The sequence below is a fragment of the Hyperolius riggenbachi genome, chromosome 6, assembly GCF_040937935.1.
Source record: "Hyperolius riggenbachi isolate aHypRig1 chromosome 6, aHypRig1.pri, whole genome shotgun sequence".
NCBI lineage: Eukaryota > Metazoa > Chordata > Amphibia > Anura > Hyperoliidae > Hyperolius > Hyperolius riggenbachi.
Genome location: NC_090651.1, coordinates 284,435,285 through 284,447,604, shown reverse-complemented (window position 1 = coordinate 284,447,604; position 12,320 = coordinate 284,435,285). Strand labels below are relative to the sequence as shown.

Sequence of the window (12,320 nt, the reverse complement as noted above, 5' to 3'; positions counted from 1 at the left end):
GCGCGTCCGCGCGCTCCCGCGGCCGATCGCGTGCGTGCACGCATGCTCCCGGCCCGCGGTTCGTTAGCTAGGCAATCAGTGAATCGGGCTATGGTGCCCGATCACTGATTCCTCTCCCCCACAGAAAAAGTGACAGCTTCTCTCAGAAGCTTCGCTTTTTCTGGCTGTTGCGTCCCCCATGCGTCCCTCTAAGCGTATGTTACGCTTAGAGTGACGTCATGTAAACAAACTCATGGCCGCCATCTTGTGGCCAAAAAGTAAAACTACAACTAAAAGTAAAAAAAATAAAACTCAACACACATTTACATTATAAAAGTGCTGTTTACATCCCACCCTCCCAAAAATACCCAAATAAAATGTTTGTTATAAAAAAAACAAAAAACATTACAATAAAAAAACAACATGTAAATATTTACCTAAGGGTCTAAACTTTTTAACCACTTCACCACTGAGGGGTTTTACCCCCTGAGCACCAGAGCAATTTTTACCTTTCAGCGCTCCTTCCATTCATTCGTCTATAACTTTATCATTACTTATCGCAATGAAATGAACTATATCTTGTTTTTTCCGCCACCAATTAGGCTTTCTTTAGGTGGGACATTATGCCAAGAATTATTTTATTCTAAATGTGTTTTAATGGGAAAATAGGAAAAATGTGGGAAAAAATTATTTTTCAGTTTTCGGCCATTATAGTTTTTAAATAATGCATGCTACTGTAATTAAAACCCATGAAATTTATTTGCCCTTTTGTCCCGGTTATAAAACCATTTAAATTATGTCCCAATGACGTTTGGCGCCAATATTTTATTTGGAAATAAAGGTGCATTTTTTTCAGTTTTGCGTCCATCCCTAATTACAAGCCCATAGTTTATAAAGTAACAGTGTTGTACCCTCCTGACATAAATATTTAAAAAGTTCAGTCCCTAAGGTAACTATTTATGTATTTTTTTTAATTGTAATTTTTGTAATTTTTTTTTTAATTAGAAAAAAAAATAAAAAATGGGGAGTATGGGAGGTAATGAGTTAATTTTTTGTGTATAAGTAATTCATTTGTATGTGAAAAATGCTTTAGGGTGTAGTTTTACTATTTGGCCACAAGATGGCAACAGTAACTTTTTGTTTAATGCGACCACTTGGAGGAAGTACTAGGAGGCTGGGTAAGTTTTTTTTTTCACGATTGCCCTGCTTAGCGGAAAAGCAGCGGATCATTGCAGGGCTTAGATCAACGAACGGGAATGGATTTTCCCGTTCATTGATCTCCGGGCGAGCGGCGGACGGCGTGTTTACCTGCGGGAGTGCGCGCTAGAGCGAGCGGGAGCACGGGCAGCGGCAGGAGCGCGGAAAGTACGGATTTCTCCGTCCCTGGGGGTTAAAGGATGGAAAAAGGGAAGGAGAAATTCGTACGGGCGGGGGTAAAGTGGTTAAATATCAATGTAAAGATGAAATATTTCTATATTTTTTTTTTTATTTTAAACTTGTAAATAGTGATAGATGTAAAACGGAAAAAATGCACCTTTATTTCCAAATAAAATATTGTCGCCATACATTGTGATAGGGACATAATTTTAATGGTGTAATAACCGAGACATATGGGCAAATACAATACGTGAGTTTTAATTATGGAGGCATATATTATTTTAAAACTATAATGGCTGAAAACTGATAAATAATTATTTTTTTCTGTTTTTTTCTTCTTCCTGTTAAAATGCATTTACAGTAAAGTGGCTCTTAGCAAAATGTACCACCCAAAGAAAGCCTAATTGGTGGCGGAAAAAACAAGATATAGATCAGTTCATTGTGATAAGTAGTGATAAAGTTATAGGCTAATAAATGGGAGGTGAAAATTGCTCGGATGCGTAAAGTGAAAATGACTGAAGGCTGAAGTGGATATTGTCTGTTTACCAATTACAAGTTCCTAAAATATAGTTTATCTGCTCTGAAAGCTGCCATTGCATTTTATTCAAGCTGATCTTTATTATATATTAAAATCTTCTAGTGAGCTGTTCTTAACTGTGTGTATTCTTCAAGCACAGAGAGCTCCTTTTCAGTTGTTACACACAATGTAACAACTGATGAATGTAAACAAAAGATACTGTTATCTCCACTTCCAATCGATCCTAAGCTGAAGTGGCTTTCCACTACAGGACAAAGTGTTGTGTTTAACTGTTTTAATGCTGTGCTGCTACAAATTTGTTTTGTGATAGTAGCTTTAAAGCTGTAAGGAATCTTTTAAAGCAAAGAAGAAATGCTGAGTTTCAGACCACTTTAATGTTTTATGACTTGAAACAGTTATGTAGTCTGAGATGTCTTAAAAAAACAGTAAGTCTGCATTATCAGTATCCTTAACCACTTCAGTACCAGCGGTCTCTGGCCCCTTAAGGACCAGAGACTGCTGTAACACAAAACGGAACCTACCAGTGTCACGCTGCTTGCATTCGCCACTACCACTAATCGCGCAGCTCTCCCGTCGCTGAAGCTCACTCGCTCTGTTGTCACTATGACGGCAAAGCTCTGTGAGCCGGCGGGCAGGAGCTGATTTCATTGGCTCCTGACCCGATGATCACTGTGAGCCAATCAGATTGGCTCACAACGATCACGGGATGGGGTCAAGAGCCAATGAGATCGGCTCCTGATTGGCTCACAGAACTCTGCTGTCATACTGACTGCAGGGCGAGTGAGCTGTAGTGGCAGGAGAGTGGTGCGATTGGCACTAATAGTAGGAGTGAGCTGCGGGAAAGTTAAAATCTATGCCCTGGCGAGAATAACCGCTTCCAAACAGGATGTAGCTTTCAAATAGCGCGGTTCAGAAGCAGTACTCCTATTTACTGGCTGCCTACTGAAGCAATGAGGCCCAGCAAGCCCTGATTTACATCTGCATTTTAGCATAGTAATGTAACGCAAGCATTGCTACAGTAACATGTGTTACGCTACTTGCATAACGCGCCTTACTGAAGCAACACTCATCTATCATATACCACAGGTCATACAAATTACAAATTAATTGCGGTACACTGCTGATGGTAGTTATGGTAATATTGCCATTCGCTGTCTGTGCCATTCGCTGTCTGTGCACAACAGTGGCGTAGCAATAGGGGGTACAGAGGTTGCGACTGCATCAGGGCCCTTGAGCCAGAAGTGCCCTCCCTCAACCGCAGTATTAGCTTTCTATTGGTCCTGTGCTAGTAATAATCACTTTTATAGATGCTTTGAATAGTATTAACCATTACTAAACTGTTCCCATCCTCTTCTCGCACCTCTGACACTGTGGTTGTCCTTGGCAGGTTTTGGTGTGCTGTATCAATTGTTATGTATAGAGTCCTTGGGGGGCCCTAATGTGAAACTTGCATCGGGGCCCAGAGCTCCTTAGCTACGCCACTGGATATTACTGGCAGTTAAGCCATCAACCTTAACCTATTAGCAGGTTCAGTAGAGTTATCTCGTTTGAGATAAGTGCACTGCTTTGTGCATTCTCTGCAGAGCAGAAGATTAGAAACTGAAAGCAGAAGTTCTCTGTTAGTGTCTCACAACGCCCCTCAGTGACAAGTAGTCATAAATACACATTACAGCAGTACTAATTACTAGCAGGAAAATGTAATTAATAACAAATAAAACATGTGCTAAAAAAAATTGGCTCAGAGCACTTGCAAGCCTCTAAATAAATTGGCTGCTAAAGGGTTAAAGGCACTAACAATGGGGACATTATTTACAAATAATTAGCTACAAAGCTAACATAATAATTTGATGGAAAGAAGCAGACAGAATAGCTTATGTTTGTTTTATGCTTACTAAAAAATGTATATGTATTGATATTGAATTCACCATAAATGTCTTTTATGCTAGTTTTAACCACTGGTTTGATGGCATGGCCCTTATGCACAAGTTCACCATCGCAAAGGGAGAAGTAACTTATATGAGCAAGTTCCTCCAAAGCAACGCTTACAAGTCAAATGAAGCTGAGAACAGGCTAGTAGTGTCTGAATTTGGGACTTTGGCCACACCGGACCCCTGTAAGAGCTTGTTTCAGCGCTTTATGTCATATTTTGAGATGCCACGTAAGTACTGTGTTTGAAAGAAGTATAGTGATTTAATCCTATTTTATTTCATTTACTTCTACTGCATAAAAAAAGTTAAAGCTAAACATTTACAATATTTATTTTAATTAGAAATTAGATGAAATCTTAAAGATGCCGGTAAATAGTTTTTATTTATTTAATTTATTTATACCTTTACCTTCACTTTAAAACTTTGTCAATAAAATTGTGTTATTATTATTTAGTATTTATATTGCTGTATATATATATATAACATCAGTGATGTAACTAAGGAGCTTGGGGCCCCTGTATGAGTTTTACATGGGGCCCCAAGGACTCTATGGACATGGAGCCCCAAAATCTATTAAAGACAGCTGCAGTATCAGAGAGGTGTATTTAGAGTAAGGAAACTGTTAAGGATTACCACTAATGCAATCAGGGCCGGCCCGTCACTTTTTGCCGCCTGAGGCAAATTTAGCAGAGCTGCAAACGCCCCGGGCGGGTGCCGCCCTTTGAAGTTTGCCGCCTGAGGCAAATGTTTCACCCCGCCTCATGAGCGGGCCGGCCCTGAATGCAATGCACATATAGAGGTGTTCATTACCAGCATAGCACCAATGAAAAGCTAATTAGATGGATGAAGGAGGCCCCCTAGTGGTCCCCTCTGGTCCAGGGGACCTAATGCAGTCACAAACCTCTGCACAACCTATTGCTACACCACAGCCGACATCTTCCGCAGTGCTGAACAGAGTGTATGGTCTTGTCACTTAATTGTCCCTTCAGAGGGGCTCACAATCTAGTCCCTACTATAGTCATAAGTCTATGTATGTATTGTATAGTGTATGTATCGTAGTCTAGGGCCAGTTTAGGGGTAAGCCAATTAACTTATCTGTATGGTTTTGGGATGTGGGAGGAGACCAGAGTACCTGGAAAAACCCACACAGACACAGGTAGAACATACAAACTTAGTGCAGATAGTGCCCTGGCTGAGGCTAGGAACTCAGTCAGCGCTGCAAAGAGTGTGATAACCACTACGCCCACCTGTTGTAGTAAATAGGTGTCTACTGATTTCTAGAGGTAAAGGTCTCTACTACTGAAGCCTCTACTTCCTTATGTACTTTGTAGAACTCTGCCTGTCATACTTTTGTTGTAATTGGCGCAGAGAGTACACATACATCATTTACAGTTATGAAGTTTATTTGAACCATTTCTGCTAATTCAGTGTGTTACATTTCATTTTAGAGTCAACTGACAATGCAAGTGTACAATTTGTAAAATACAAAAAAGATTATTGTGTCAGCACAGAGACCAACATTATTCATAAAGTGGATCCTGCAACATTGGAGACAGAAGAAAAGGTGATTTTATTTTATTTAATGTTTACAATGTGCATGATAAACATGGCATCAATTGAAGTTTATGATTAACGGTATGTGCCTCATTGTTGGGGCAAATAGAAAGAAATATATAGAGATTTTAGTAAAACCTGAAACTGTGTGCCTGCGGGTAAATATATCTACAACTAGTAAACCCATTTCCATTTAAAAACAGGCTCTAGGTCTTTTTTTACTGCCGCCGCCAGTCACTGCACATGCGCGTGCACCCACCGCGCATGCCCGCCGCGCGTGCACCCACCGCGCATGCCCGCCGCGCGTTCGCCGCGCACACGCAACTGTCCGCCCACCCACCTCGCTCCCTGGTCCCTCCAGCTGTCCGTTACTGCGCACATGCACAGTAACGAAATAACAGGGACATGGGGACGCTGCATAACTGCTGGACGCAGCGCCACAGGCTCATTATTATATAGGATATGTCTTGTCATTCCAGCTATAACTTATGGTTTGGATTTAAAGAGGAACTGTAACCAAGGACTGAACTTCATCCCAATCAGTAGCTGATACCCCCTTTCCCATGGGAAATATTTACCTTTTCTATGGCTGAAACTGTGGTGAAACCCCTCCTACAGTGTGATGTCAGGACCATGGTCCTGACAGTTTCCTGTCGGTGAGCCTTGTAGTATTGTGTGAAATAACGGCTGTTTTCAAGTGCCAAGCAACCAGTATCTCCCTCTGTGCATATATATATATATACACATTACTGACACAAGCATGAATCAATTTTATTGGAATTCCATGTGAAAGACCAATACAAAGTGGTGTACATGTGAGAAGTGGAATGAAAATCATACATGATTCTAAACATTTTTTTCAAATCAATAACTGCAAAGTGGGGTGTGCATAATTATTCAGCCCCCTTTGGTCTGAGTGCAGTCAGCTGCCCATAGACATTGCCTGATGAGTGCTAATGACTAAATAGAGTGCACCTGTGTGTAATCTAATGTCAGTACAAATACAGCTGCTCTGTGACGGCCTCAGAGGTTGTCTAAGAGAATATTGGGAGCAACAACACCATGAAGTCCAAAGAACACACCAGACAGATCAGGGATAAAGTTATTGAGAAATTTAAAGCAGGCTTAGGCTGCAAAAAGATTTCCAAAGCCTTGAACTTCCAACAGAGCACTGTTCAAGCGATCATTCAGAAATGGAAGGAGTATGGCACAACTGTAAACCTACCAAGACAAGGCCGTCCACCTAAACTCACAGGCCGAACAAGGACAGTGCTGATCAGAAATGCAGTCAAGAGGCCCATGGTAACTCTGGACGAGCTGCAGAGATCTACAGCTCAGGCGGGGGAATCTGTCGATAGGACAACTATTAGTCGTGCACTGCACAAAGTTGGCTTTTATGGAAGAGTGGCAAGAAGATAGCCATTGTTAACAGAAAAGCATAAGAAGTCCCGTTTGCAGTTTGCCACAAGCCATGTGGGGGACACAGAAAACATGTGGAAGAAGGTGCTCTGGTCAGATGAGACCAAAATGGAACTTTTTGGCCAAAATGCAAAGCGCTATGTGTGGCGGAAAACTAACACTGCACACCACTCTGAAGACACCATCCCCACTGTCAAATATGGTGATGGCAACATCATGCTCTGGGGGTGCTTCTCTTTAGCAGGGACAAGGAAGCTGGTCAGAGTTGATGGGAAGATGGATGGAGCCAAATACAGGGCAATCTTGGATGGAAACTTCTTGAAATCTGCAAAAGACTTGAGACTGGGGCGGAGGTTCACCTTCCAGCAGGACAATGACCCTAAGCATAAAACCAGGGCAACAATGGAATGCTTTAAAACAAAACATATCCATGTGTTAGAATGGGCCAGTCAAAGTCCAGATCTAAATCCAATTGAGAATCTGTGGCAAGATCTGAAAAATGCTGTTCACAAACGCTGTCCATCTAATCTGACTGAGCTGGAGCTGTTTTGCAAAGAAGAATGGGCAAGGATTTCAGTCTTTAGATGTGCAAAGCTGGTAGAGACATACCCTAAAAGACTAGCAGCTGTAATTGTAGCAAAAGGTAGTTCTACAAAGTATTGACTCAGGGGGCTGAATAATTATGCACACCCCACTTTGCAGTTATTTATTTGTAAAAAATGTTTGGAATCATGTATGATTTTCGTTCCACTGCTCACGTGTACACCACTTTGTATTGGTCTTTCACGTGGAATTCCAATAAAATGGATTCATATTTGTGGCAGTAATGTGACAAAATGTGGAAAACTTCAAGGGGGCCGAATACTTTTGCAAGCCACTGTGTATATATACAGTGGATTGCAAAAGTATTCGGCCCCCTTGAAGTTTTCCACATTTTGTCACATTACTGCCACAAACATGAATCAATTTTATTGGAATTTCACATGACCAACACAACGTGGTGTACACATGAGAAGTGGAACGAAAATCATACATGATTCTAAACATTTTTTACAAATAAATAACTGCAAAGTGGTGTGTGCATAATTATTCGGCCCCCTTTGATCTGAATGCAGTCAGTTGCCTATAGACATTGCCTGATGAGTGCTAATGACTAAATAGAGTGCACCTGTGTGTAATCTAATGTCAGTACAAACACAACTGCTCTGTGAGAGCCTCAGAGGTTGTCTAAGAGAATATTGGGAGCAACAACACCGTGAAGTCCAAAGAACACACAAGACAGGTCAGGGATCAAGTTATTGAGAAATTTAAAGCAGGCTTAGGCTACAAAAAGATTTCCAAAGCCTTGGACATCCCACGGAGCACTGTTCAAGCGATCATTCAGAAATGGAAGGAGTATGGCACAACTGTAAACCTACCAAGACAAGGCCATCCACCTAAACTCACAGGCCGAACAAGGAGAGTGCTGATCAGAAATGCAGTCAAAAGGCCCATGGTGACTACAGCTCAGGTGGGAGACTCTATCCATGGGACAACTATTAGTCATGCACTGTACAAAGTTGGCCTTTATGGAAGAGTGGCAAGAAGAAAGCCATTGTTAACAGAAAGCATAAGAAGTCCCGTTTGCAGTTTGCCACAAGCCATGTGGGGGACACAGCAACCATGTGGAAGAAGGTGCTCTGGTCAGATGAGACCAAAATGGAACTTTTTGGCCAAAATGCAAAACGCTATGTGTGGCAGAAAACTAACACTGCACATCACTCTGAACACACCATCCCCACTGTCAAATATGGTGGCGGCAGCATCATGCTCGGGGGGTGCATCTCTTCAGCAGGGACAGGGAAGATGGTCAGAGTTGATGGGAAGATGGATGGAGCCAAATACAGGGCAAACTTGGAGAAAGAAAGAAAAGAAAACCTCTTGGAGACTGCAAAAGACTTGAGACTGGGGCGGAGGTTCACCTTCCAGCAGGACAATGACCCTAAACATAAAGCCAGGGCAACAATGGAATGGTTTAAAACAAAACAGATCTATGTGTTAGAATGCCGAGTCAAAGTCCAGATCTAAATCCAATCGAGAATCTGTGGCAAGATCTGAAAACTGCTGTTCACAAACGCTGTCCATCTAATCTGACTGAGCTGGAGCTGTTTTACAAAGAAGAATGGGCAAGGATTTCAGTCTCTAGATGTGCAAAGCTTGTAGAGACATATCCTAAAAGACTGGCAGCTGTATTTGCAGCAAAAGGTAGTTCTACAAAGTATTGACTCAGGGGGCTGAATAATTACGCACACCCCACTTTGCAGTTATTGATTTGTAAAAAATGTTTGGAATCATGTACGATTTTCGTTCCACTTCTCACATGTACACCACTTTGTATTGGTCTTTCACGTGGAATTCCAATAAAATGTATTCATATTTGTGGCAGTAATGTGACAAAATGTGGAAAACTTCAAGGAGGCCGAATACTTTTGCAAGCCACTGTATGTATATATATATATATATATATATATATATATATATATATATATATATATATATAACCTTTTAGCCTATCGCATTGTTAGGGGGTGTGGTTATCAATAATGGCAGTTGGCGCTGTTTTATTTTCCTTGTCTGCCAGTAGTAAAGATGATTATGTGCAGGCTGAATGTGGATCAAACAACATGAACAAATTACATGGCGAATATCAATCATGTCTTGATCTTTCTTCTATTTTTTAACTTCTCACTCTGCAATGTACTGATTTATTTTTTCCCCCATTTTTCGCTAAAGTTCCTCTTTAACCTAAACATACATGGCTAGAAATTTATCAGGTATTGATGTATTCTCTTCCACGTTGCCCATCCTAAATTAGTTTCTGCAGAAATCTCTTGAGAACTGATCAGATTTGGATTTGCTGGAGGGGAGCATGGAGCCATCTTTTTATGCAGATACTGCATCAAAGTTTACAGCGAAAGTGATTTTTTTTCTATAATGCATTTTCTATTCCACGCCTTCCTGTTTTTCATGGTCACATGGGGAGAAAAGAGGATTTGCACCGCGCTAAGGCGGGAAGCACACCTAGGTGTGTGTGTGTGTGTGTGTGTGTTTCTAACCCATGATAATCAATAGGCTTTCTCATAATTAAAGTTTAAAGCATGCTGGGAAATGACTGCCTGTGTGCAAGCATTTTCTGGACACCATGTGCATTTTACTATTCAATATACAGCACTGCATAAAAATTGTGTTTTGTAGTAAAAACACACATGGTGTGGGGCAGGGACGGATCTAGGGGGGGGGGGGGGGGGACAAGCGGGTATCTTGCCCCAGGAGCAGTTTGTTGAATTCTTAAAAAGGCGGCAAAATGAATGGCAGTTTAGGCGCCAAAACCTGACCTTTAGGCGCCAAAACCTGACCTTGCCCCAGGCGCAACTTGGTCTTGATCCGTCCCTGGTGTGGGGAAAACTTATTGTTGCAAACCACTTACATTTTTACACCTAAAGGTCCATACCAACGACATGACTTTTTGGGTGAACTTTTTGTGTCAAACTATCATTTTCGTGATAACGCTCAACATCGTTTAACAAAATGCGGCAGTCGTTTGCATTGAACGACCGGCATAATGGATCAGTGGACAAGCAATCATTTAGACGTTCATTGACTCCCACGCAAATTACCGCGATCATTTGAACCATCATTCACACCGCAGCTTTTGCCTGACGTTTACACGGCCTGTGACGACGCATCGGGGAATGATCGTTCGTCACGTGGGTGATGTGGCGGGAAACACTGCCTTGATAGATTTATCCAGGTGTTTCAAATTCCATGTTAATATCTGTTTCTATACATGCATATAGAAACCCTGAATCAAATAGACATGGAGATCATATCTGTTGATTAGCATGTGACGCTCGGTGTAATGGAGCGCACACGCAGCGCAGAGGAGTCACCGTGCTTCTGAGCCTCGCACTATGCGCCGGCCAGAAGACAAGGGGGAAGGACATACTGCGCGCACAGGGCGCAGTATGTATGGGTCGAAGGTCATGGAAGTTGCCGCTCGCCGGGATAGATACACTCTGAACGGCGGCAGACGGAGGGGGGGGGGGGGCGAAGGAACAGCGGATATGTTCTAATTACAAGCTACAAAGTGCTGCAATCATTTTTACCACAACCATTCGGTTGTGGTATCCTTTAAAGAGGAACTCCAGTGAAAATAATGTAATTAGAAAAGGCCTTTATTTTTGCAATAATTATGTATTTAGTCAGTGTTTACCCATTGTAAAATGAGTAAAAACTGATTTACATTCTGACATTGAACACATGGTGACATTTTTACTGCTGGCAGGTGATGTCAGTGGAAGGAGATACTGCTTGCTTTTTGCCAGTTGTAAACAACTATTTCCCACAATGCAATGAAGTTCACAGACAGGAAAATTTCAGGACCATGGTCCTGACATCACACTGTGGGAGGGGTTTCACCACAATATCAGCCATACAGACCCCCCTGATGATCCGTTTGAGAAAATGAAAAGATTTCTTATGGGAAAGGGGGGTATCAGCTATTGATTGGGATGAAGTTCAATTCTTGGTTATGGTTTCTCTTTAAGCTCTTTCTTTGCTACCTCCTTATACCTTTTATTGAACAAAAACATATATTAAGAAATAAAGCCTCTAGCCAATTAGAACAATTAAAGAATATAGCCTAGTAGGTTCCCATTACAACATGTGTTTGTTGTTGTTGTGAATCTGCGGATAATCATAGTATTATTATTATTCCAGGTGGACTGGTCTAAATACATTGCTGTGAATGGAGCGACAGCTCACCCACATTATGACCCCTGTGGCACTGCTTACAATATGGGGAATTCCTATGGAAAAAATGGTAGGAACAGTAGTTACCTGTACTCATCAGACATAAAATCTTTATCCAATAGTAAAAAAATAATAATAATAATAATAATAATTCTATATTTATAAATTAATTAATATTAATGTGTAATCAGAGTATAGTTACAATAGTAAACAATACATTTTCTATTTATCAGCTGATATGATACTGCATATTTAAAAAGAAAGTGTTGTCGAAGAGAAGCTGTTTTATTCGGCATACACATTTAAAGCAACTGCATCTAGGGTTAAGTTTAACTCCCCATTACACGCTTTGATAAAGGACCACTATCACAAACATTTATAAAATATAAAATAGACTTGTATGCATACATACACACTGTACATTTGTTCCAGAATAAATTGCCTATAACTGTATTTTTTTTTTCTTATATCGTTGACTCTTGCAGAAGTTGTAAAAATCCAACAGATCTGACAGGTTTTAGGCTGGTTTCACACCAGGACTTTGCGTTTAGGGGACGTTATGGTCGCATAACGTGCCCCTAACGCAACGCCTGGTGCTCTCTGATGTGGACGTCGGAGTGAGCCGCGTTGTGCAGCTCACTCTGGCGTCCGTGATGCGTACTCTTGGACGCATGCGGCATCACGTGGTCCCGCCCGGCCAATCGCCGCACAGAGCGGCCGCTCCATGAAGTAAA

General features: G+C 41.4%; 1 protein-coding gene across 1 annotated transcript in view; it reads left to right on the top strand.

Moving 5' to 3' along the window:
- LOC137521560 (carotenoid-cleaving dioxygenase, mitochondrial-like) overlaps positions 1-12,320 on the top strand; it is a 104,811-nt gene that overhangs the window by 55,752 nt on the left and 36,739 nt on the right. The window contains exons 3-5 of the mRNA XM_068240957.1: positions 3,841-4,052; positions 5,271-5,386; positions 11,554-11,656. Coding sequence (XP_068097058.1) covers positions 3,841-4,052; positions 5,271-5,386; positions 11,554-11,656 — 431 coding nt within the window. The remainder of the gene's footprint in view (positions 1-3,840; positions 4,053-5,270; positions 5,387-11,553; positions 11,657-12,320) is intronic.